The following is a 23681-nucleotide window of genomic DNA, read 5'->3' on the forward strand; positions in this document are numbered from 1 at the left end:
ATGAAAATGTGGCATTGTTTTAGTGTTAGTACTGACCATCTTTGTCAAATATGTTACAGTACCCAGTGAACCTGCAGACATAAAGGCTCTTATAATGGATTCAAGAACAGTTTTAGTCTCCTGGAGACCTCCACAATACGCAAATGGCAGAATACAGAAGTACAAAGTATATGTGAGATCACTGGATGGAATAGGTTTGGTTAGTATGGTCACCTGGATTTCACTAGAATATAAACATTTTTGTTGAAATAGCTTATACTGTGAAGACAAAAAATTATCTACCAGGCCTGCTCACATAATTAACATAATGAAGTCAGTTTTGTAGCTTTCTGAGTGATGGTCAGAACTTTTCAGATCTAAACTCTGTATCTCTGTTGCAGCTACATTTGCAATTGCATTGTTATTTAATGCAAAATTATTTTCAGTATTAATTCTTACATTAAAAAACACTATATGCTGACAGAAGAATGTCTTAATGTAATAGAATCAATGTGCTATAGCTGTTGTTCTCTTTATATTTTCATCTCTGAGTCCTCTCTCTGCTTCCTTACAGATTACACTGATCAGCCAGAACATCAAGATCACCAACCTAATGGCTAGTATGTCCACCTTTAGCGCAAAAAACAATGGTGACACATCATGGCACGGAAGCAGTGATACCTTGGTACATCACTGGAGGGAGTTGGCACCTCATTTTCGCACACGTCACCTAATTCCCATAAATTCTGGGAAGGGGGCCAATGAGCTCTAACATCACATTCAATCACATCCCAGATGTGTTCGATTGGCTTCACGTATGGCCTGTTGTGGCGATGGCACATCGATTGAAACTCACCACTGTGTTCCTTGAACCGCTCCATCACATTCCTGGCCTTGTGACACAGTGCATTTTCTTCAAAAATCCTGATGCTGTCGGGAAACATGATCATCATGAAAGGGTGTGCACGGTCTGCAACCAGTGTATGATACTCCTTGGGCATCATGGTGCCTTGCACGAGCTCAGCTGGACCCACGGAAGCCCACATGAATGGTCCCCAGAGCATAATGAAGCTGCCACCAGCTTCTCTGTGTCCTGCAGTACACGTGTCAAGGAGCTGCTCCCCGGGAATACAATGGATTCGTGCCCTCCCATTGGCATGATGAAGATGATATTCCGATTCATCAGACCAAGTAACACTCTGTCACTGTGCCATCATCCAGTGCTAATGGAAAGTATTGGGACTCTTCAGACCATCCAACACTCTGCCACTTCACTATTGTCCAGAGCCATTGGTCATGTGCCCATTTTAGTCATAGTTGCCGTGGCCGATCATTAGAAGTGTTCAGTGCACTGTGTGTTCAGACACACTTTTACTCTGCCTAGCATTAAAGTTTGTGTTAGTTCCACCACAGTTTGCCACCTGTCCTGTTTTACCAGTCTGACCAACCTACAATGTTGGACATCTATAACGATGGGTGGTCACACAACCCCCATGATGCCTGGACACGGTTTCACATTGGCTTCGCCATGTGTTGAAGACACTCACCACAGCACTCCTTGAACACCCAACAAAAGTTTTGCATTTTCTGAAATGCTTGTGCTTAGCCTGTGGGCAATCACAAATTGCCCTTGGTAAAACTCAGATAGATCACATGCTTTCCCCACTCTACACACAGGCAGCACAACTACATGGATTGTGCTAGTACTAATTCCTCACCATGTGACACTGTTATCGCCTGGATGAGTTTATATCAATAGTAGATCGATGGTCATAATGTTCTTGCTAATCAGTGTACATTCTAGAACAACTTTTCCAACGAACAGAAATTTTGCATTACCATTTAACATTTGTAACATGTTCAAAGAATCAGTTTATGTTTTACAAGGGTCAGTCAGGAAATAATGCCTCCAACTTTTTAGTTTTTATTCTAAAAGAAAAGTAAAAGCCATATACATAGGACAACAGCTACAACATTCCGGATTCATTTGCCACTTTTGAATATAATCACCATCTTTGTTGACATTTTTTTTCCAGCTTGAAACAAAAGCATGTGTACCTAAGGGGTGAAAATCATGGCAATGGTTCATGACCTTAAAGGTCAGTCATATTCTTTATCAAAACTTGCAACATCCCCATTATTCTAAGTAGCTTATGCCCACTTATTCCTTGTTGCATGAAAGGAATGTAGTAAATGAGCATGAAACTGAAATGTCCCCCATTCATTGAATCTGCAACCACAACAACAAATATCAGCTGATTCTTCTTGAAATGTCAAGTCCAAAGCAACATCTCAATAACAGATATTTCCTTCTTATCATTTACATCCTTTGACTTTAAGGTCATTAACTATAAAGCACTAATTGAAATAAATTCAAACATTATGAAAAACAAGAAAAGAGAGAGAAAAAGCTCTGTAGCATTTAGAAACAATCATTGTAATTTTAACTTGGAGATATTGTGGGAGCCATAGAAACCTTAAGTTAGAAAAATTGGGACAGGATTTGAACAGTTATACCCCTTATTGCAAATGTATTATTGTGTGCATCGCTCATTACAAAGCATTTTAATTATGTTTACAGCATCAATGGGAACCTTAATTCCTCTCCTTTATACACAGTTCTCTGAATATCATATGTCTTATGAGTATGATATCTATTTTTATTGATTAATATGTAATTTTACACTCTAGGACAAGGACAACTTTGAAATCCCTGCAGAACAGACATTTTACACTATCTCTCATTTGGAGCTGCACCATCGTTATGAATTCTGGGTGTCAGCATTTACAGCAGTAGGAGAAGGTGCTGGATCCAGACATATTGTGCAGGCTCCAGCAAGTCATGTACCTGCACGAATAGCATCTTTCACACAACAGGTGATAGCTGTACTTCATGAAGACTTGCACCTCTCTTGCCACTCTGTTGGAGAACCTGCACCACTTCGCCTCTGGAGAAAGAAGTAAGTATTTGTTTTTGTAAGTAATATATCTTTCATTATATTTGTAATAATGGCTGTCTGCAGAACTTTATCCAAGGGAGAGCAAGATTCTAAAATTGCCAGTTTACATATAACTGATTTGGTGAGTTTCGTACATGTCATGCCTCATAAACTAAATTTAAATGATGTACATAATACTCACTTCATCTCAAATGTTATTCATTCAGTGAAATGCCTATTTTACATTTTCATGTGGTCCAGACTTCAAAAATGCAAAATTGAGGAAAACATTAAAACCCCCAAAATATGAGCAAAAACATGTAATTGGCTTATATGATTAAAAATTGTAATCCTCTTAAATATACACTAAAATATTTATGCTGTAATTTGTGGTAATGAATTTCATCAGTTCTTAAAAAAATCGCAGATGTGTAACAGCAAGTAAAAACATATCAAAAAATTGAAATTGGTGCCTGGGTACAAAGTAATTGAGCCTTTCTCAATATGCTGCAACTACAAGCTATACGTTAAAACACATGTGGTGAATTAAACTAAAAACTGTGAAGTACAGAATCTAAAGATGCGTTACACTGAGCTTGAAACATGTTTTCAAAACACGCAACCATGTGAATACGTTCAACGCAGGCTGTCTCCCAGTTCCTGTGGTTTGTGACTGAGTGAAAGCTGTTTGAGTTGTGGGCAATGGGCAGTTGCAACTAGTGTTGACTGATTGGAGGAAATTATTCTGACTAGCTCCAAAGCCTTAAATAATCCTGCTCCAAAGAGATCAGTGCATGCATGCGCAGACTGTTTTGTGTTCAGGCTTGTAGCATTCTTCTTGAAGAAAATAAGTCCTAGGTTCCTTTTAAAGAAACTGTATACCTCAAACTTGTGAAAATTTGATACATCCAAGTGTAATTTTATTTCCTTGAGGGAGTTTTTGGAAAAATGTGTTGCAGATACAGGGTGATAGTTATTAAAATTAAACTTTCAAAACACTGTAGGAATAACACCACTGGTCAGAATGACATCAAATTGCAACGTAATATCATCGGAGAAGGGGGAAAACGTATGGCAGCAGAAAAAAAATAGTGTGAAAATTGATCAGTAGATGGTGCTGTATTTGTCAGAATACGTAAATTAAAACACTTGTGATGCGCACGACCCATTGAAGTTGGTATAAAACACGCTACGTATATGGCTTTTCCTTGTTTCACATCTGTGACATTCACCTTGACTGTCTCAATGCAGCTGGCCGGAGTGGCCGTGCGGTTCTAGGCACTGCAGTCTGGAACCGAGCGACCGCTACGGTTGCAGGTTTGAATCCTGCCTCGGGCATGGAGGTGTGTGATGTCCTTAGGTTAGTTAGGTTTAATTAGTTCTAAGTTCTAGGCGACTGATGACCTCAGAAGTTGAGTCGCATAGTGCTCAGAGCCATTTGAACCTATTTTTTTTTTTTTTTTTTTTTTTTTTTTCTCAATGCAGGATCACACTCTGCTTGTGAAGCTGTATTACAGGAATGATGACTGTGCACACATCACTCTGCTGAAGTTCTGGACACTGGCGGGTTCGAAAAAGAGTTGGTCTGATGACTGCCGTGAGTCTGGAGAAAATGATTTGGAAATTCGAAAAGACTGCTTCTTTTGGTGTATCTGGTAGAGGGAGGAAACGAATTGATTTGACATCAGTGGAAGCAATGGCCACAGCAATGCAGGAGGAGATGAGTGGTGGTGTGCAAACGTGTAGTGCATGTAGAATTGCCCAAACATTGGACGCAAATGTGAGCATTGTGTGTAAAAGCCTATGAAACATCCTTCTTTGCTATCCATTCAAAATTACCCATGTGCAGGAGTTGCTTCCTGTTGAACTGCCAGCAAGAGAGAACTTTGCCTTAGAATTTCTTGCTTTCATGGAAATCGAAGATTTTGTGGACAGACTAAGCCCATTCCAGCTGACAGGATATGCCAATACACAGAATTTTTGAATCTGGGCAACGGGAAATCCATGCCCAAATCAACCAGTACCACTTCATCCTGAAAAGGTTACTGTGTGGTGCAGGTTTACACCTTCATTTATCATAGGGCCATATTTTTTGGAAGAGACAGGTGCTTATGGTTCTGTTACCTGTACAGTGTGGATGTGTGAATGAGATCATTTTTATGTAAAATGGCGCACCTCCACACATTGCAACTCCAGTTAAGCAGCTGCTGAAGCGCCATTTTGGATATGCTAGAATTATCAGCCACCATTTCCCTACAGCCTGGCAGTCCCATTCACCTGCTCTTAATCCGTGTGACTTTTGGCTGTGGGGCTATCTGAAAGACATTGTGTGCAGTGTTCTGACTGTAAACTTAGCTGCTTTGAAGGCATGCATTGCACAACGCAATCTGAATGTGACTCTGGAAACACTTTGATGTGTTGTGGAACATGCTGCTTCTCGATTTCAGCTTGTTGCAGGAAAACCACATGGAAATTAATAATCCAATTTGATTTTGATTTATGCTTTTTATGCAGTTTTTAGCCTCAGGACAGTTAAAAACTGATTTTTCCCATCCGATGTGATATGACCTTACCGTGGCGGATGGGCTTACATAACTAAAAGTATCACACCTGTACATCCATGTTGTATAACATCAAATGTATGCCTTAGGCATTGTTGTATGATTCATTCATTGTTTGTAGTTGACCACTATTAAATTATGATGCTTACAGCTCCAGCTATTGGTACATTTTGTAACTATTTATTTTTCTTGTGCCATACATTTCCCCCTTTCTCCAATAATATTCTGTTGCAATTTTGCATCATTCTGAACAGTGGTGTTATTTCTACAGCAGTTTCAAAGTTTAACTTCAATTATAATCACCCTGTATATGTGTGGTATGAAAAGTAAAAGGATCCTCTGTTTTACATCTACATCTACACTGATACTCCGCAATCCACCATATGCTGCTTGGCAGAGGGTACTCTGTACCACTACTAATCATTTCCTTTCCTGTTCCCCTGTAAAAGTCACATTTATAATTAATAAATTTTCTCTCTTCTGTACAATGATCTGAGGACAAGAGCTGATACTTGGGGGTCACGTGCTATACTCATTGATAAAAATGATGCATGCACATTAAGTTGGCACACTTTAGAGGGGGGATGGCATAGGTAGAAATAAGCACGCTCTGCTGTTACACATATATTAGTGAAATTAAGCTGCATACCAGATTCTTAACCAGTGGACCCATTGCAGCACTCCCTACCAACGATAATTTTTCTTCAAATTAGGTAAACTTAGGTAATTTACAGCATTTATTACATTGTTGTTTATCAAAATTGGTACTAATTATCTGCAATGTGTTGCTAATCAGCAACAAAATTTGTGTTACCAAAATCAATGAAATAAGCTGATCAAATTTTTTCATCATATGCATATAATCAAGACATGTAAAAGAAAACAAGATGTTGCAAAGGAATGTGGTGTCAAGAACAATTAAGAATGTCTTCAGTTTTAACATTTTGTATAACTGGTTCTCCAACAAGTGCCGACCACAAGTGGGAAGCAGGAACATTTGACGGAATTTCGTTCATCTTGATCAATGTTTTTGGAAAGCATGCAACTGCCCTTCATTCTTTAAATATGGTATTGGAACACTGTATTACTTACATATTTTTTCGTGTTTTGCATGACATGTTTTGAGAATTTCTCATCAACATGATCAAATATTTACATTAGTATCTTTGTGTTGTGCTGCTTTTCTTGCACTGCAGCTGTCTTTTTGTGGTTATAGGATGCTGTGCTATCTCCATTATGCAGAAAACCAGACATGTGCAAATCATCATTCATTTTAGTGTGTTTGTGCATGTGTTTATCTCTGTAATGTAGAAGGCACAGCACTGTACCATAACCTCAAAAAGATGACACCATACACTGCAAAAAAGGCACAACACACATGCAAATAGCACATAAAATACTTACAGAAATATTTTAACTTGCCAATGAGAATATATTCTCAATACATGTAGTGCTAAGCACGAAAAAAATACACTGTTTCATTATTTAAATCAGAAAAATTAGAGCAACACAAAGAGAACAGAGGTCTCAGCTAGCACTACAGATAGATATTTTATTTCTAGGGACCTTGGTTAGAGGTTTTTCCCAACTGTCTACTTGTCTTTTGTCAAAACAGCATCTCCATAGGTGTAAAGCCAGTTGAGCTATATAGGAGATCGTTAGCAACTTGCCAGAATGGGGAACGTATTTGATCCACCTTTTGTGTTTGTGAGGGGTGTAAGTTCAGATAAATCTGTTAAATTCTTTAAATATTTCCTAAGGGACTTGCTTCTAGAGAAAACATGGATACAAGTATATGTTTAATGTTATGAGTGTTCATGAATTCTTTCCAATGGTTGCCTGTAAAATACAGTGTGTTGTCCATCAACAGTATTTCCGGCTTTTCTACTCAGGGTAGATAATCCATGATGAATCTGATGATGGTGCTCGCTATCACTGACCACAGAGTGTACCATTTGACAGACCGTCATATAGTGCTACAACATATCCTACACCTCCTTTCCCTTGTGGATACGGCCCATCTGCATCCAAGGGTCTTTCAGGTAGTATCAGGTGTAGTTCAATTAGTTTTGACTTATTTGTAAGCTTAGCCTTCTGACACACAACAGATTTCTGTATTACGTGTAGAACATTTCATCTTAAATTTGGATAGTAACAATAAGTGCTTATCTTACTAAGGCACTTGGAGATACCACAGTGACTCCAAACATAGTGAGTGTGTAACATGAAGTCATTAATGTGATCTTCTGGTAAACAAACACACCACTTTCTCTGTGCTGGGAGGTGTTGGTGAAAAAATAAATCTTGCTAAATCTTTTTAAACCTGTCATCGTTGTTCTGCACCAGTTTTAGCCTTATCTTTCACCATCTGTGATCCTTCTGCTGTACTTGCACCATGCTTTTAGACATCCTAACATAGTATGGCTGTTGTGTTTTATCTTTCATAACAAAACCCTAATGTCTGAATTGTTCTCCATGAATTCCAACCACAAGCAAAATGCTTTGTAAAGGGAAGCTATCAATTTGAATAGGATACCATGCCTGCAATTTTACACCTTTACACTTACCACCTACAGCTGTTTGCATTTTACAGTTTTGGATTGGAAGCACCAGTATGTGTCATAATTTCTGTAATTTGTCGAACAGACTCTGTGAAATTATATTCGTGATAGCTCCGGGCGAAGTACTGTCAGAACCCTTATACCAAGTTTTTGTACATTGACTACTGCCTGCACTGTGTCTTCGTTTTTATCTACACATTTGGTAGTATCTTCCTGAGACAGCTCATCTTTGATTTCACCACAGATATCATGTTTTAAAAAAACAGCTTTTAACTACAGGGTTGCCACAAGTTCTGGAAATCAGGAAATTCCAAACCAGTTGGGTGGGGGGGGGGGGGGGGGGGGGGGATTGAAAAATCTTGTTTTTTGTCTCACTACCATATTTATTCGAATCTAAGCTGCACCTGGAACATGAGACTCGAAATCAAGGGAAAAAAAATTTCCCGAATCTAAGCTGCACCTGAAATTTGAGACTCGAAATTCAAGGAGAAAGAAAAGTTTTAGGCCGCACCTTCAAATCGAAACAAAGTTGGTCCATTGTAATATGAGACACAATTTAGGTCGAATGAATGACGATACAGCTACAGTAGTTTGGTTCGAGTCGTAAGCGTAGCAGTTAAGCTTTACCAGGTAGCCATTGCTATGCGTCAAGCACTCCGTCCTTATTTATACGAGTACCCTTCCTTTTTCACGTGCTTTGTCTGGTTTGAATTGATTACTTATTTTTCTTTGATCTGATAAGTGTCGTTCTCTCTATTATAGGTGTTTACGTCACTCTAAGCTGGAAATGCATTACTTTACTGTGTCATGCATTATTTGTCGCATTCTGATAATGAGAGTTTACGGCCTGTCGCCGCCCGCGGCATGGCTTGCTTTTGTGCGCACTACCGCCGCTTACAATAAAAACAAGAGAGCTATTGTCTCATTAGTGAAACAATGACAAGAGACTGCTATTTGTTGTTACTTACACTGCTGCTTTCGTTGATAATGATCAACAAGAACCAAATAATAAACTGCGCATGATAGAAGATGTTCTGAACGAGAGTTTAGCGAAAATTTTTCTCCATTTGAAAATCTTTGCAGACCCCTCTTTAGTACATTACATTCTGCACAGAAATTAGAGTCATCTTAGATTTAAAAATCTAGTCAGTTGCCGTGCTTCATTTCTGACTGTATCACTATTAGGCATAAGAATAATACGAATATAAACATGACATGATATGTATATTCTTCCGCGTTTGCTGTTGTCTCACTCTAGTTTCGTAGTTTATTGGGCAGACAGGATTTAAATGAGATAGCAGCAAACACGAAAGAATACATGGCAAAATGTTTATATTCGTATTAATCTTATGGTGAAGAGAATACTGCATGTGATTCACAGTTCATAAAAGTTCCTATTAGCAACCATCTCTTCTCACAGATAGGAAAAAATTCAGAACGTAGAGTTGGCCATATTGACAAACATTCCAAACAGTCTTGCCAGTCAGATTTTCGTAGTACACTGAAATGCTGCTGCATTCGTAGATGAACAATACGGAATTTGTATTTACTTCATTGGATAATGTATGAAAATGCAGTGGTCGAAACTCGGGGTGGAGAAAAAAGCTCGTCTTCCACCTTTTTCTAATTTGTATACTGGCGCAGAGGTTTTGGTGCCAGTATTTATTTTTGTGCCTGCAAAGCATGCCTGTGTAGCACTACATATATTCGATGGCAGAAGTTAGTTATGGTGGTACCTACCAACATTTTTCAGAACTTCCACTTACTTTGCACTCGATTCTAAGCCGCAGGTGGTTTTTTTGGATTACAAAAACCGGAAAAAAAGTGCAGCTTAGATTCGAGTAAATACGGTAGCTCTGGGTGAAGTACTGTCGGAACCCTTATACCAAGTTTTTGTGCATTGACTACTGCCTGCACTGTGTCTTCATTTTTATCTACACATTTGGTAATATCTTCCTGATACATCTATCTTTGATATCACCACAGATATCATATTTTAAGAAAACAGCTTTTAACTGCAGGTTTGCCACAAGTTCTGGAAATCAAGGAATTCCAAACCCGCTGGGGGGGGGGATTGAAAAATACCATTTTTTGTCTCACTCGATGAATTGGTTTGTTTACTGAGATGTCAAGCATTGTCACTGGCTGAGCCCAGCTGAGTATGTGCACTGCCTACCTACTCCCTCATACCTGCTGCTCCTCCACTTCCTCCCACTCCCCTCAGCTTGCAGTCAGTGCTGCCACCACTTCTTGCCGCTAGCCTAGCAGCTGCCGATGAGAGGCAGGGAGGCGTGAGGACTGGTTTGTTTGCATCTGATTCTCAGAGACTATAGACGCATTGGCTGAAGATGGCAGTCGGGTGTGCACGAATTGTATCTGAGTGATTGAGTAAATGTATGTGTGTATTCTCATTTTCTAACAAAGGCTGTGGCCAAAAATTTTATTCTCAGAGAGTGTGATTGTCTTTTCTACGTGCCTGTCTGTGACTCAATGACCATCTACATGGTGAGTTGCTAGCTATCTTTGGTATCTTTGATTCTCAGTGTATTTGAGCAATTTATTTGTTGCACGGAATGATCAACATGGTCACATTTCATCAACAGGCTGTCAGTGATGCATGAATAGTTGGCCACTCGAGTGGATTTCTACGACAAGCCGAAACTGAAGGCCATTTCTGTGGATATCTCTAATGTATCGGGCCTGCTGATCAGAAGCTCGTCCTCTCCCACTAATGTGCAGGCCCTGCCTGTCGGATCTAGTCTCACTGATCTGTCCACAGGCCAGGTCTGTCTGTGTGTGGCTTAATGCTGTGGATTTTTGTGGCTTATCCATGAACCGAAGACTGTGGTGCTCCACAGCAGGCTAGAGGCCACGGGCAGTGGATATCAGGAATTACAACCGTCTCACCACAAGTACATTGTACAGTGCAGCATTTTATAGACATTTTATTTATTGTAGCACTTCAAAAGTAGTTTATGTATTAGAGAGTATTGATGATAAGAAGAAGAAAACAGTGGCAGTCACTGCTGATTTGTACACTACGTACTCATACATTTCTGAAAAGAAAAATCACACAATACCTGTGAAATAGTAGACGTAACACAGTGGGTAATAACTGACAATAGCAAACATAGTGGAACCAACATTTTATTGGCAGTCACCAGTAGTGTTGGGTTACACAACTATTTCCTGCCTCACACAATTCTTTCAAGAGGCCTACTTTTTTCTGAGGTTATTACTGAAAACAGTGAAGGTATTTTAAATCTGTATTGTGACTTGAACGAAATGCCTTTTTTTTGTCACCAAATATTTTTTGTTTTATTGAAATAAAATAACAATAATGGTCTTAATGAAGTGTACCATGTGGTTTGCTTTCTCCATCTAAAGAATTTCATTTCAAAAGATGATGACATTAGTACTCAAGATTTTTGCTCATGCAGGGGAGAAATACAGAAGTCCATACATATTTTTGAGATCTCAAAATTTGTCAAGGAAAAATGCTAAAAGTTGTCTGAAAATCAGGGAATTTCACTCAGGGAAACTAGTGGCAACCCTAAACCAATTCTGTGCCCCACCACTATTACTGGTAATTGAATGGGGCCTATCAAGACTGGTTCGAATTTTCCGAATTATGTTGACCATTCACATCCCAATTAGGGGTAACCTCAACTTTGTGCACATTATGTGTCTGGTTTCACCAGTTAGTATCTTGTGCAGCTCTCAGTTCAAAATTTCATTGTCCCTGACCACTATTCAAAATCTAATTTTGATTATACTGGTTGTAGTCAGGTGGTAGCAAATTATTTCATCAACTGGTTATGTTCTGCCCTTGCCAGTTGCCATTTGGCGGTGCATAGTGCATTATCTGACTATAACCACTCTGGCCATTAAATCATGGCTGATTGAAATTCTGTCTTTGGTTATTTCTATATCCTTGCTTAAGTTTTTGCCTCTTTCCACTACCAGGTTTGCTGTGAGGGGGATATGGCTGCCAGCTGTGTTGGTTGTTATTGCCATTCCTGCTGTGTTATTTGTTAGTTCTTGTGGGGTCTGCCTGCGCACTGTCACTTTGCATTTGCACAGATCTCTCTTTATAGATAAGATCAATGGAATCAAGAACCGAGAGGAAATTCTTTACATTGTACTCAGGAGTGGTGATCAATTACTCACTTATTATAGCCGGTAATCAGTTTTCCAAAATTTTTAGGGCATCTATGTGTTACATTGGATTTTTCCAGTAAAGGGTTTTATTTAGATGCTACTTGGACTCTCTTATGAGCCCTCCGTGTTTACTGTTGAATGGAGCTGGGTTAAACACTTCATGACTCAGCCTCTCTTGTTCTGCAATGGACGAGAACTTGTATAGGAATGTGCTTTCCAGCTGTTCGTAGGTGTGACAGTTTTCTGCCATGCCAGTGACCCACAGCAAAACATCACCCTGTGTATAAACTACCACAAAGCATATTTTCTGTGCTTCAGTCCAGTTCCTTGGTGAAACATTCCAGAAGTGTCTTATGAACATGACTGGGTTTGCTTGCTTACCTTTGGAAGAAAAAAATCGGAAACTGCTAGTGTTGTAATAAGTCCTCATCCACGAGCAAAGTAGAACAGCATGCAGCACTGTCTGTTGTTGGTGTGGCATTGTTTTGATGTATTGGATCATATTCCACACACCTCTGTGCAACAGGGACAGAAGTTAGCAGTGCCTGCTGCATTTTATAGTTGCGATTTATTTCACCTGATAGTTTAGGGTTCAAATGCGGACAGTTGTTTGGATTATCTATCTTGTCAGTTGACATCTGATTACTTAGGGTTGAATGTTTCCTTTCCTTTTCACAGTGTGACTAATGATGGTAGTCCATGGTTTTTCCTCCAATGCTTTCAACTACCAGTCTATTTCAGCTCTTTGTTCTGCCTTCTGTACCTTCATTAATTCCTCAATCACATCTACATAACCCTTGTGTTCCTGGACTACCTTCTGTGTCAAGGTGCTGCCTTGGTTCAGCATACCAGCCTTGGCTCTGTCCTTTATTACCTTGATGCCATTATATATCCTTTCTTGCTCCTTTCTTATGAACTGAGTATTTAAACTTATGCAACCTAGTTCCAATGACAGGTACTGCACCTATTGAGGTAGACATCTGTGTACTGTTTGCAATTATATTCTGGTGCAATTGTGACTGATCTTGCTTTAGTTTTGCCTGAGCCTTAGATATCTCCTTCATCTTTTCCAAGAACTGTTCTTGTGTCTTACCTACTGATGACACTTTTTGGCTTAAATTATTTGTATCTTGTGACAAATTAGCGAGCAGTTGTGTTTTAGATCTTTCCCCATACTTACAAGTTTATCTGATAGCTCATTTGAAAGATCACCACGCAAATCTTTTGGCAAGTCATTGAACTGTTGTGTTATGTCAGTTTGTAAAGCATCAAGAGTTTACTTTTGCTGTTCAAGTAATTTCCCTTGTGTATCTGTCTGTTGCATTGAAAACACATTAAATTTTTCATTTTGTTATTTTGAAAAATCATTAAATTTTTCATCATAACGTTGCATAAGTGTTTTATTTTGTTCATTAAGATTATTATTATTGTTTTTTACTCTTCCTTAAACTTGTTCTTGAAACCATGAAGCTTTATTTAAATAACTTTTGTAACATTTGCATCGTAATAAGGGTTTCCAGTGCGCCCAGTGCCCTCTGTCCAGTCATGTTTGTATGTTTGTATTAGGTGTGAGTGTGGAAGGCAAAGAAGTCCGCTCTGTCACATGCTAAATTTTCACCAGGGGGAAAAATAGTCCCTGGAGAAAATTGTGACCCTGTCTCATCTACTGTCATTATTGTATCATTTGGAATTGTAATGTTACTGTCATCTGTGTCAGTGTTAAGTGAAAAAGAGTAATTGGTTGTCGTCACTGCAACTGACATTTTCAGTTTCGATTTCATTTTTGCCACATCCATGTTGGCGACATCTTGTGCCTTGCTATCAGGCAGTGGACTGGAAACAGTGTGCCTAAGTTGTGTACATTTTTACCAAATGGCTAAATAAACAAATACTTTTGAAAATGAAATATTCCATTTGTAATAGTGAAGATACAACTGAAAACCTATTCAGTGGTGCCTTGCCAACACATATCAAAATATATTGTTGGCATAGTTCAATTGTATGCGCACATCTCCATAAAATTAATGTTCTGTTCAAATGTCTACATATTTTACAAGAATGCTCCAGTTTGGGAATTGGTTTAGGGAAGGTACTATGATCACTATTGGCAGAAACGTTACTAAGCGCAGCCATGCACACAACGTGGTCATGAATTTTCCTATCTTTCATTGGCTTTTACATTCCTTCCAGAATTAATTCACCAATTGATTATGTTGAATTGTTTGCACATAGTGTGATTTCCATCCTCGTTATGATAATATAGTAATTCCATTCATGAATGGAACAGAGAAAGATAACAATTAATATAACAGAAAATTTACAAAATCACATAATTATTTTAAATTACTACAAACTTGCTACTCTCTCCCAATAGTGGCACCCTAGTATAGGGCACCAGATATAGTGGTTGGGGAAGAGAGATTCAGAGCTGAAGTAATTATCATTTAGCCACAACAGACTTTGTATGCTCAGAAACATGTACAGGTATGGATGTGTGCATGTTAAGAAACATTGTGGCAGTTCTGGAACATTAATTCAGTGTTAATTCCCTTGAGTTTTGGTGTACAGCTTAATATTCATCCTGTCTCCTCAATGATGTACAACATTGCCAGCATGGCTGTGGCAGCTGGGATCTCTTTGTTTTGACTTTTTCTCTGAGAAAGTCCATTTAAAAATGCAAGTCCTCATTACATTGGCAGGTGGAGGTTAGGACATAGCTCAGTAGGAAAATGAAAACTTGTAACTTCCACATATAATAACTTTTAATTAATACAATACTGGGAAAATGCAATTTCATATGTCTTAATCACCCCTGCTCAAAAGACCAACAGACACTGAGATTGGTTGAGGGAAAAAAATGAGGTACATGAAATAACTGATGATAGTTTAGCCTTCAATTTTCTGTTAGCTTACTCAGATAATAATACCTCCCCATAATATCTCTGTCACACAGGGATGGGGTGAATATTTATTTATATGTGCAGGCCATCTTAATAAACTACACAGTACACCATTTGCACTTCGAGCTCATTGCTTTCTGTAGTGAAAACAGCAGGTTTTGTGAAAGCATGTTTACCCACACAAGTTTTCCTTCGCAGGATGTATTTATTTACACAAATGAATATAAAATAAAGTTAAGCCTGCTGTGATTTCAGTGTTTCTCTGTCTGAACATCAGTTATATTTGTAACAATCCATCTGCCATTACAGTGCATTAAACACCATTGAGTACTGCAACAAAGACAAATGAGTCATTGTACAACTATTCACTGATCACATCCCATTGACAGTGATGCAGCACATAGCAAATAGAGTAGCCTATATTGGCTGCAGTCAATAGAGGCATGATATGTTACAGATTCCATGGACAGGCTTTGTGCAGAGCTGCTGTAAGTAAAATTAGTGCATGGTTGTGGAGGGTATATATGGTATAACCATATACAAACCTAAATGTATTCTGTGGGCAATCCACTTGCTATATACTAATCACATCAGCTGTACTTTGGAATAAGCCACCAAGTAAGCTTTTGTTTATTACTCCATAAGCTAGAAGCCACTGCATTAGTGTGACATTACCTTGCTATACAGTTATTGGATGCAGGTGGAAATCAAACATTCAAGATGGTCAAATATCTGAGATGTTGCAATCCAGCAATTTTCACCATATTTCAAATTTTTCAGTTTATTCCACCATGTAGGCTTTAAATTTTTGCTCTTTTTGAGGTGAGCATAAAATGAAGAAACACTCAAAGAACAGCATGCTTTTAGGTATAATTTGTGGCAGTAGTATGCTGGAAATGCCTCAATTATCTCGTACATCATTAGCAGAAGTGATAATGTTTTCAGTTATATACTCTACAGTATCACTAGTGGCAAAAATCACTTTTTTCCTAATAGATTTATTAGATGATTTAAAGTTTTGAAATTTCTTTCTTGTGTGTTTATGGATTTGCAATTTGGTATGTCAGTTGATTTTATGAGTGTTCATAAAATTGTTACCTATGAGGAGAAGAGTTTATACTTTATAATCCCATACTGTAGGACTTTCGAATGTTTTGTAGGCTAAGGTTTGTAAACTTATCATGTGTGTTAGTGTGGTGAGGTGGCTGTATTGGCTGCTGGGTGAAGTAACAAATTGCCAGCTAATAAGAACTCACTAGCCAGAAATGACCAATGTTTCCTTGATCCTGACCAAGTGGATTCTTCGAGTCTCAGTGTTGGAATTTGAAAGGTTGATGATCGATATTGTTGATAAATACATGCAAAAAGATGAGTCTCAGTTACAAGTGGCACAAGAAAAGGTGGCGGTGGGGTCTCTTCATCATGTATTGACTCGGTCCAAAGCACTTCACGTTGACTGTCCTATTCTTCCATTGCTGCCGCAACCTAGCAGTAGTTTTATCATTATTGCAGGGTGAAGCTATTTGCTGGAAGTTGTGTTGACAATGCCAATTATGAATTACATCAGCATTTCCTCTCTCAAGTCTCCCCTCTCTGAAATATCCTAAAATATTCCCTTAACTTCACCAGCCAGAATCCATGGTGCAAAATGGTATAGACATGCATATTCAAATGCAGAGATATGTAAACAGGCAGAATACGGCAATGCGGTTGGCAACGTCTATGTAAGACAACAAGTGATTGATGCAGTTGTTAGGTCAGTTACTGCTGCTACAATGCCAGGTTATCAAGATTTAAGATAGTTTGAACATGGTGTTATATTTGGCACACGAGCAATGGGACACAGCATCTCCGAGGTAGTAATTAAGTGGGGATTTTCCAGTATGACCATTTCATGAGTGTACCATGAATATCAGGAATCCAGTAAAACATCAAATCTTCAACATCATTGCAGCCTGAAAAAGATCCTGCAAGAACGGGACCAATGACAACTGAAGAGAATCATTCAACTTGACAGAAGTACAACCTTTCTGCAGACTGCTGCTGAGTTCACTGCTGGGCCATCAACAAGTGTCAGCGGTGAACCATTCAACATAACATCATCAATATGGGCTTTCAGAGCCAAAGGCCCATTCATGTACAATTGATGACTACCTGACACAAAACGTTACACCTTGCCTGGATCCATCAACACCGACGTTGGACTGTTGATGACTGGAAACATGTTACTTGGTCAGAAGAGTCTCATTTCAGATTGTATTGAGCAGATGGACATGTATGGGTATGGAGACAACCTCATGAATCCATGGATCCTGTATGTCACCAGGGGACTGTTCAAGCTGGTGGAGGCTCTGTAATGGTGTGGGGCATTGGAGTGATATGGGACCCATGATATGTTTGGATATGACTCTGACAGGTGACATGTACATAAGCATCCTATCTGATCAGCTGCATACATTATGTCCATTGTGCATTCCAACAGACTTGGGCAATTCCAGCAGGGCAATGTGACACCCCATACATGAAGAAATGCTACAAAGTGGCTCCAGGAACACTCTTCTGAATTTAAACACTTCTACTGGCCACCAAACACTCCAGACATGAACATTATTGAGCATATATGGCATGCTTTGCAATGTACTGTTCAGAAGAGATCTATACCCCCTCATGCTCTTAGGCATTTATGGACAGCCCTGCAGGATTCAGTGTATCATTTCCCTCCAGCACTACATCAGAAATTAATCAAGTCCATGTCGCATCGTGTTGCAGCACTTCTGCAACCCTGCAGGAGCCCTACATGATATTAGGCAAGGTAGGTGTATCAGTTTCTTTGGCTCTTTGGTGTAGAACGAATTCAGTCACATCGAATGTCAGTAGAAAGAAAACAAGATGAAGTCAAGTGAGACAGCAAGTAAGAAGGTAGAACTGAAGTAAAACTTACTAGGAAGGAATGTAAAATTGGGGGATTTTTAGCACTGATCTTATGGGATTTTTTTTACAGGGATTACAAATTTATGGTGTAGAATCATGAGAAACATAAAAATGAAGAACAGAAAATTCAATTCAGACTGATATGAAAATAGAAATCTGATCTAACCATCTGAAATTACATCCTCGTGTAATTAAATGAAGCATATCTTATGAGTTTACTGAAAAAGGTGATATGCTGTGGTAAGTCATACCATGGTTGTTCAAACCCCGTCCAGCTATCCAGATTTAGTTTTCTGTAAGTTCTCAAAATTGAATGGTGTGAATGTTGGTCATTTCCTTTGAAAAGACATGGCCAATTTCAGTCCCCATGCCTTCCCAATTGGAACTTGTATTCTGTTTCCAATGAAACTGTCATTGACAAGATGTTAAACCTTGATTATCCCTCCCCCCCCCCCCCCCCCCCCCAATGAGTTAGGAACTAAAGCTAGAAAAGATTCACAATATTATTCATTTACAAATAAAATTTGATTGAGACTGGGAACTAAACATCTGAAATAGACATAAAAGTCAAATTCATTTAGAAAATCTTGTTGGAGATCAGCAAAAATAACCAGTGATAAATGTCACAGATTAATACTCATCAAAGTGGAGGAGGAGGATTACATGTTAAAAAATAAAAATGTTGATTTAACTGTGATGTCAAGTACAACATTTTTATTGGTTACAAAACTTAATATCTGATGTTAATTAATTAAATGCGTTATTTGAATGACTTTCATTTTTTAATGCTGGTGGGCATAATAGAATTTGCCCAGAATATGTTTTGGAAGCTACATTTACAAGGGTAACCAAGGCTTAAATTTGACAACTTATGCAGCACATTCCAAAACAGGTATCAAATTGGCTTTTAGAACAGACTCTTAACAGCCTGTGGCTGCACATTATTTTGCATCCTTGGCAAGTGGACTGCAGAAATCATAACTCAGTAGCTGCATGTTGCTCTGTGTTGCAAAACATACAGTTTGAGAAGGTTACAACTCCAGGAGAAGATATATTTTAACCTTGAAATTCTTACCTTTTTTGTATTCTAGTGCATAAGATGGAATTTCTTCGTTTAATTGGTGCATTTGTGTCAACATATGAAACATGAATGAACACATTGAAAATAAATAGAGTGGCCATTTTCTTCAGAATTTTATAAAAAGTAATCTCAGCAAACTTATTCTCAGACAAAAGTTAAGCTACTTGGTGACAGAGTTGTACAGCATAGGAAATTGCTATCCTTCTGAGAATTTGAGGTTGGATGTCAGACAGGTATACTGTAACTATTTTTACTTTGTGCTGGCTGTTGAAAATGCTCATTGACAATGACTTTGCAAGGAAGGGACAGAGAACAGGTGGGGACTTAACCTAAGAAATGGCGTAATCTCCCATGAACAGCCTGACAATCAAACAAAGCCAAGCTTTGTAATGCCTACTAAACCCACAATGTTTTCTGTTGCATTCACTAGTGCTGAATCTGCACTTTAGACTTATTTTTAGAAATGAATAAGAATTTTGTAAACATTAAAAGGTCTGTACTCTAGAAACTGCAAGGGCCAAGTCTACCCTCTTTCCCCCATTGCAGATGCTCGTTGCTGTAGTATTGATTATTAACTAGCTGTCAGACTAAAACATTTTTCCCAATAACGCACTGATATATTTATAGACCGGCCACATGATTATACTAATTTTGTCCTGCTAGTTGCAATTCATGGTCAAGACCACACATTAATTTCGTTAGTAGAAGAATGAATAAATAAACAAAAGATCCAAGCAGTAGAATGTGAGAGTAAAACTCTAGTGCCTAGTTTGTCATTTGTTTCAAGTTTTGTCTGTTTAACATCAGATTAATTATTTTGTTGGGGGAAGGAAACCCCTCTGTTTTACAAATCACATTTCTAGTTCGTTGCGTGGGGGTAGACATGTGGTCTGAGGCATCTTGTCATAGTTTGGGCGGCTCCACCCTACGGAGGTTCGAGTCCTGCCTTGGGCATGGGTATGTGTGTTGTCTGTCCTTAGCATAAGTTACTTTAAGTTAGATTAAGTAGTCAGTAAGGCTAGAGATTGATGACCTCAGCAGTTTGCTCCCATAGTCCATACCACAAATTTAAAAAAAAATTCTAGTTCTGAAATTACATGTATACTTGTTTTTCAAGTATCTATTTGAGGTTTCTGAGTGCTAATAGGTATATGTGGTGTTATTGTTCCATGTTTATTCCTCGTATTTAAACATGCAGGGATCCAGATCATGCCAAATGCAGCCATTCTTTGGAAAGAGCTACCGCATTTACTCGAATCTAAGCCGCACTCGAATCTAAGCTGCATCTGAAAAATGAGACTCGAAATAAAGGAAAAAAAAATTCCTGAATCTAAGCCGCACCTGAAATTTGAGACTAGAAATCCAAGGGGAGAGAAAAGTTTTAGGCCTCACCTCCAAATCGAAACAAAGTTGGTCCATTGTAATATGAGACACAATTTAGGTTGACTGAATGACGATACAGCTACAGTAGTTTGGTTCTAGCAGTTAAGCTTTACCACGTCACCATTGCTATGCGTTAGGCGCTCCGTACGTATTTATACGGGTACCCTTCCTTTTTCACATGCTTCGTCTGGTTTGAATTGATTGCTTATTTTGCTTTGATCTGATAAATGCCGTTTCCTTTGTTATAGGTGTTTGCATCACTCTTAAGCTGAAAATGCATTACTGCAGTGTGTCATGCATTGTTTGTCACATTCTGATAGTGCGTGTTTACAGCCTGTCGCGGCTCGTGGCATGGCTTGCTTTTGTGCTCGCTACCGCCGCGTACAATTAAAAAAAAAAAAAAAATATAGGAATCGTCTCATTAGCGAAACAATGCCAAGAGACTGCTATTTGTTGTTACTTACACTGCTGCTTTCTTTGATAATGATCAACAAGAATCAAATAATAGACTGCGTATGATAGAACATGTTCTGAACGAGAGTTTGGCGAAAATTTTTCTCCATTTGAAAATCTTTGCGGCCGCTTCTTTATTACATCAAATTCTGCACAGAAATTAGAGTCATCTTAGATTTAAAAATATAGTCACTTACCGTGCTTCATTTCTGACTGTATTACTATTAGGCATAAGAATAATACAAATATAATCATGACACGATACGTATATTCTTCCGCGTTTGCTGTTATCTCACTCTAGTTTCGTAGTTTATTAGGCAGACAGGATTTAAATGAGATAGCAGCAAATACGAAAGAATACATAGCAAAATGTTTATATTCGTATTGTTCTTATGGTGAAGAGAATACTGTATGTGATTCAAATTTCATAAGGTTCCTATTAGCAACCATCTCTTCTCACAGATTTGAAAAAATTCAGAACGTAGAGTTGGCCATATTGAAAAACATCCCAAACAGTCTTGCCAGTCGGATTTTCGTAGTGCACTGAAATTGTGCTACATTCGAAGATGAACAATACGTAATTTGTATTTACTTCATTGGATAATGTATGAAAATGAAAATTCAGTGGTCGAAACTCGCGGCGGAGAAAAAAAGCTCGTCTTCCACTTTTTTAAAAAAAATTTATTTACTGACGCAGAGGTTTTGGCGCCAGTATTTATCTTTGTGCCTACAAAGCATGCCTGCGTAGCGCTACATATATTCGACGGCAGAAGTTAGTTGTGGCGGCACGTACCAACATTTTTCATAACTTCCGCTTGCTTTGCACTCGATTCTAGGCCGCAGGCGGTTTTTTGGATTACGAAAACCGGAAAAAAAGTGCGGCTTAGATTCAAGTAAATACGGTATATCAACCTCAGAAATAAATGTGAATTCCTGTAGCAACAAAGAGTGATTAATTTATAATAGTAAGCTAGGTATTGGATCTATCTTGGATGTGTTTTACCTGTTTCACTGCAAATTTTATTAGTTTCTGTTTTTGTAAGTTTTACATCTATTTCAATAAGTTTTGAGTAATAGGGGCTTATGATGAGGCACATCACAGACTGTGAACTTCAAACAGAAAGAAGGTCTTGTAAATAATAGATTTCTGCTATCAGTCGTCCTTTTTAAATTTTATTGGCAGATCTAGATTTCAGCTAGAAACTAGCCATTCTCAATGCACTATCATTTTTGATCAATGCATGTAATGCCTGTAGGTCGGGCTTCATCCACGGTTCATTGAGTACTGTATTCAATGAACTGTGGATGAAGCCCGACCAACAGACATTACATGCATTGATCAAAAATGATAGTGCATTGAGAATGGCTAGTTTCTACCTGAAATCTAGATTTTCCAATAAAATTTAAAAAGGACGACTGATAGCTGAAATCTATTATTTACAATTCAATATAACAGTCGCTGCGTGCAACAACCTTCTGAATGGAAGGTAACCTGAGAAAGAAGATCATCAGGAACATGTTGTGGCTATAGAATTACTTTTTTAACTATTAATTCAAAACACTAATTTACATTGTCATGTAAGACTAAGACTGTATTATGAGACTTTGTATCTATTTTAAGAACATTACCGCTAACCGATAAAATACAATTTTCTGCCAAACAGTGAAAAACCAGTACAAGACAGCAGTGTGAAAATTAATGACGAATGGCAGCTTTACATCAGTCCAGTTACAGCTTTACATGCTGGGAATTACACATGCTCTGTGGAAAACATATTTGGGAAAGATGAGATTACATATTATGTGACAGTTCAAGGTAACTTAAGGAATATATATCTACTTTTTGGGTGTGTTGAAAATTTTCTATTTGTTTTAATAATGATGTATCTTGGTGTCTTTTTCATGCACCATCAGGAAACAGAAATAAAGGAAGTAAGTATTTTTCATTTTGCATTAACCTTCAGTTTTTTAATTGCTTTCACTACTAACTACCAGCTGTACAGCTTGTTTTGCATCGTTACTTACAGGTAATACCTCATTTAAAATCTTAAGGGTTCATCAGTACTATTAACGTAAGCAAATAATGATCATTTGTTAGGGACTTGGCTATGAAGCACTGGCAACATTGAGGTACATCAGTTTCTTCTGGCATATTAGTTGGTTGAACAATGCGTGCGTGTCCTGTCTGTTCATAGTGTTAAATGGACCTCAGATTTTGGTCTTCAGAAGGCTAGAGCATACAAGGTTCTGTGCTATTGTGGCAGAACATTTGTTGAACAAACAGTTTGCACCATTGAAGGTAACTGATAGCATACTAGTAGCACACTCAACTGATGTGTCCTGACAAGTTGGCAGTCACCAAGCACTGTTTGTCTGGGACTCAAATGATTACAGCATCAGGATTTTAGCACAGATGTCAAAATACTGGTACACTGTCATTACAGGTACACACCAGAGGAGTTTCACAACTGGAACTGCAGCTGTAGTCCCAGCAAGGCGTGATTACCAGCAATGAGTTTAATTAAGAAGGCATTCAATAAACACAGCATTCAATAAACACAGCAAGCTGGTGGCCGGGGCAGGTGAAGTGCCTACATACATGCCTCCGTAGCCAGGGCCCCACACTAGGTGTTCCCAGTCACAGTCACCAACACAATCAACTCTTTGGCCTTGAATGTGAGCCTTTGGATGTAGATTACATAGAGAGTGCTCAGTGGAGAGAGGAGATGTAA

At 38.5% G+C, this 23681-nt stretch overlaps 1 protein-coding gene across 1 annotated transcript in view; it reads left to right on the top strand.

The window, feature by feature from the left end:
- Positions 1-23681, top strand: part of LOC126150305 (Down syndrome cell adhesion molecule-like protein Dscam2) — a 195185-nt gene that overhangs the window by 75795 nt on the left and 95709 nt on the right. Inside the window, exons 6-9 of the mRNA XM_049915868.1 lie at positions 60-199; positions 2671-2939; positions 22614-22765; positions 22864-22881. Coding sequence (XP_049771825.1) covers positions 60-199; positions 2671-2939; positions 22614-22765; positions 22864-22881 — 579 coding nt within the window. The remainder of the gene's footprint in view (positions 1-59; positions 200-2670; positions 2940-22613; positions 22766-22863; positions 22882-23681) is intronic.

This window comes from Schistocerca cancellata, chromosome 2 (genome assembly GCF_023864275.1).
Source record: "Schistocerca cancellata isolate TAMUIC-IGC-003103 chromosome 2, iqSchCanc2.1, whole genome shotgun sequence".
In the NCBI taxonomy this organism is placed as follows: domain Eukaryota; kingdom Metazoa; phylum Arthropoda; class Insecta; order Orthoptera; family Acrididae; genus Schistocerca; species Schistocerca cancellata.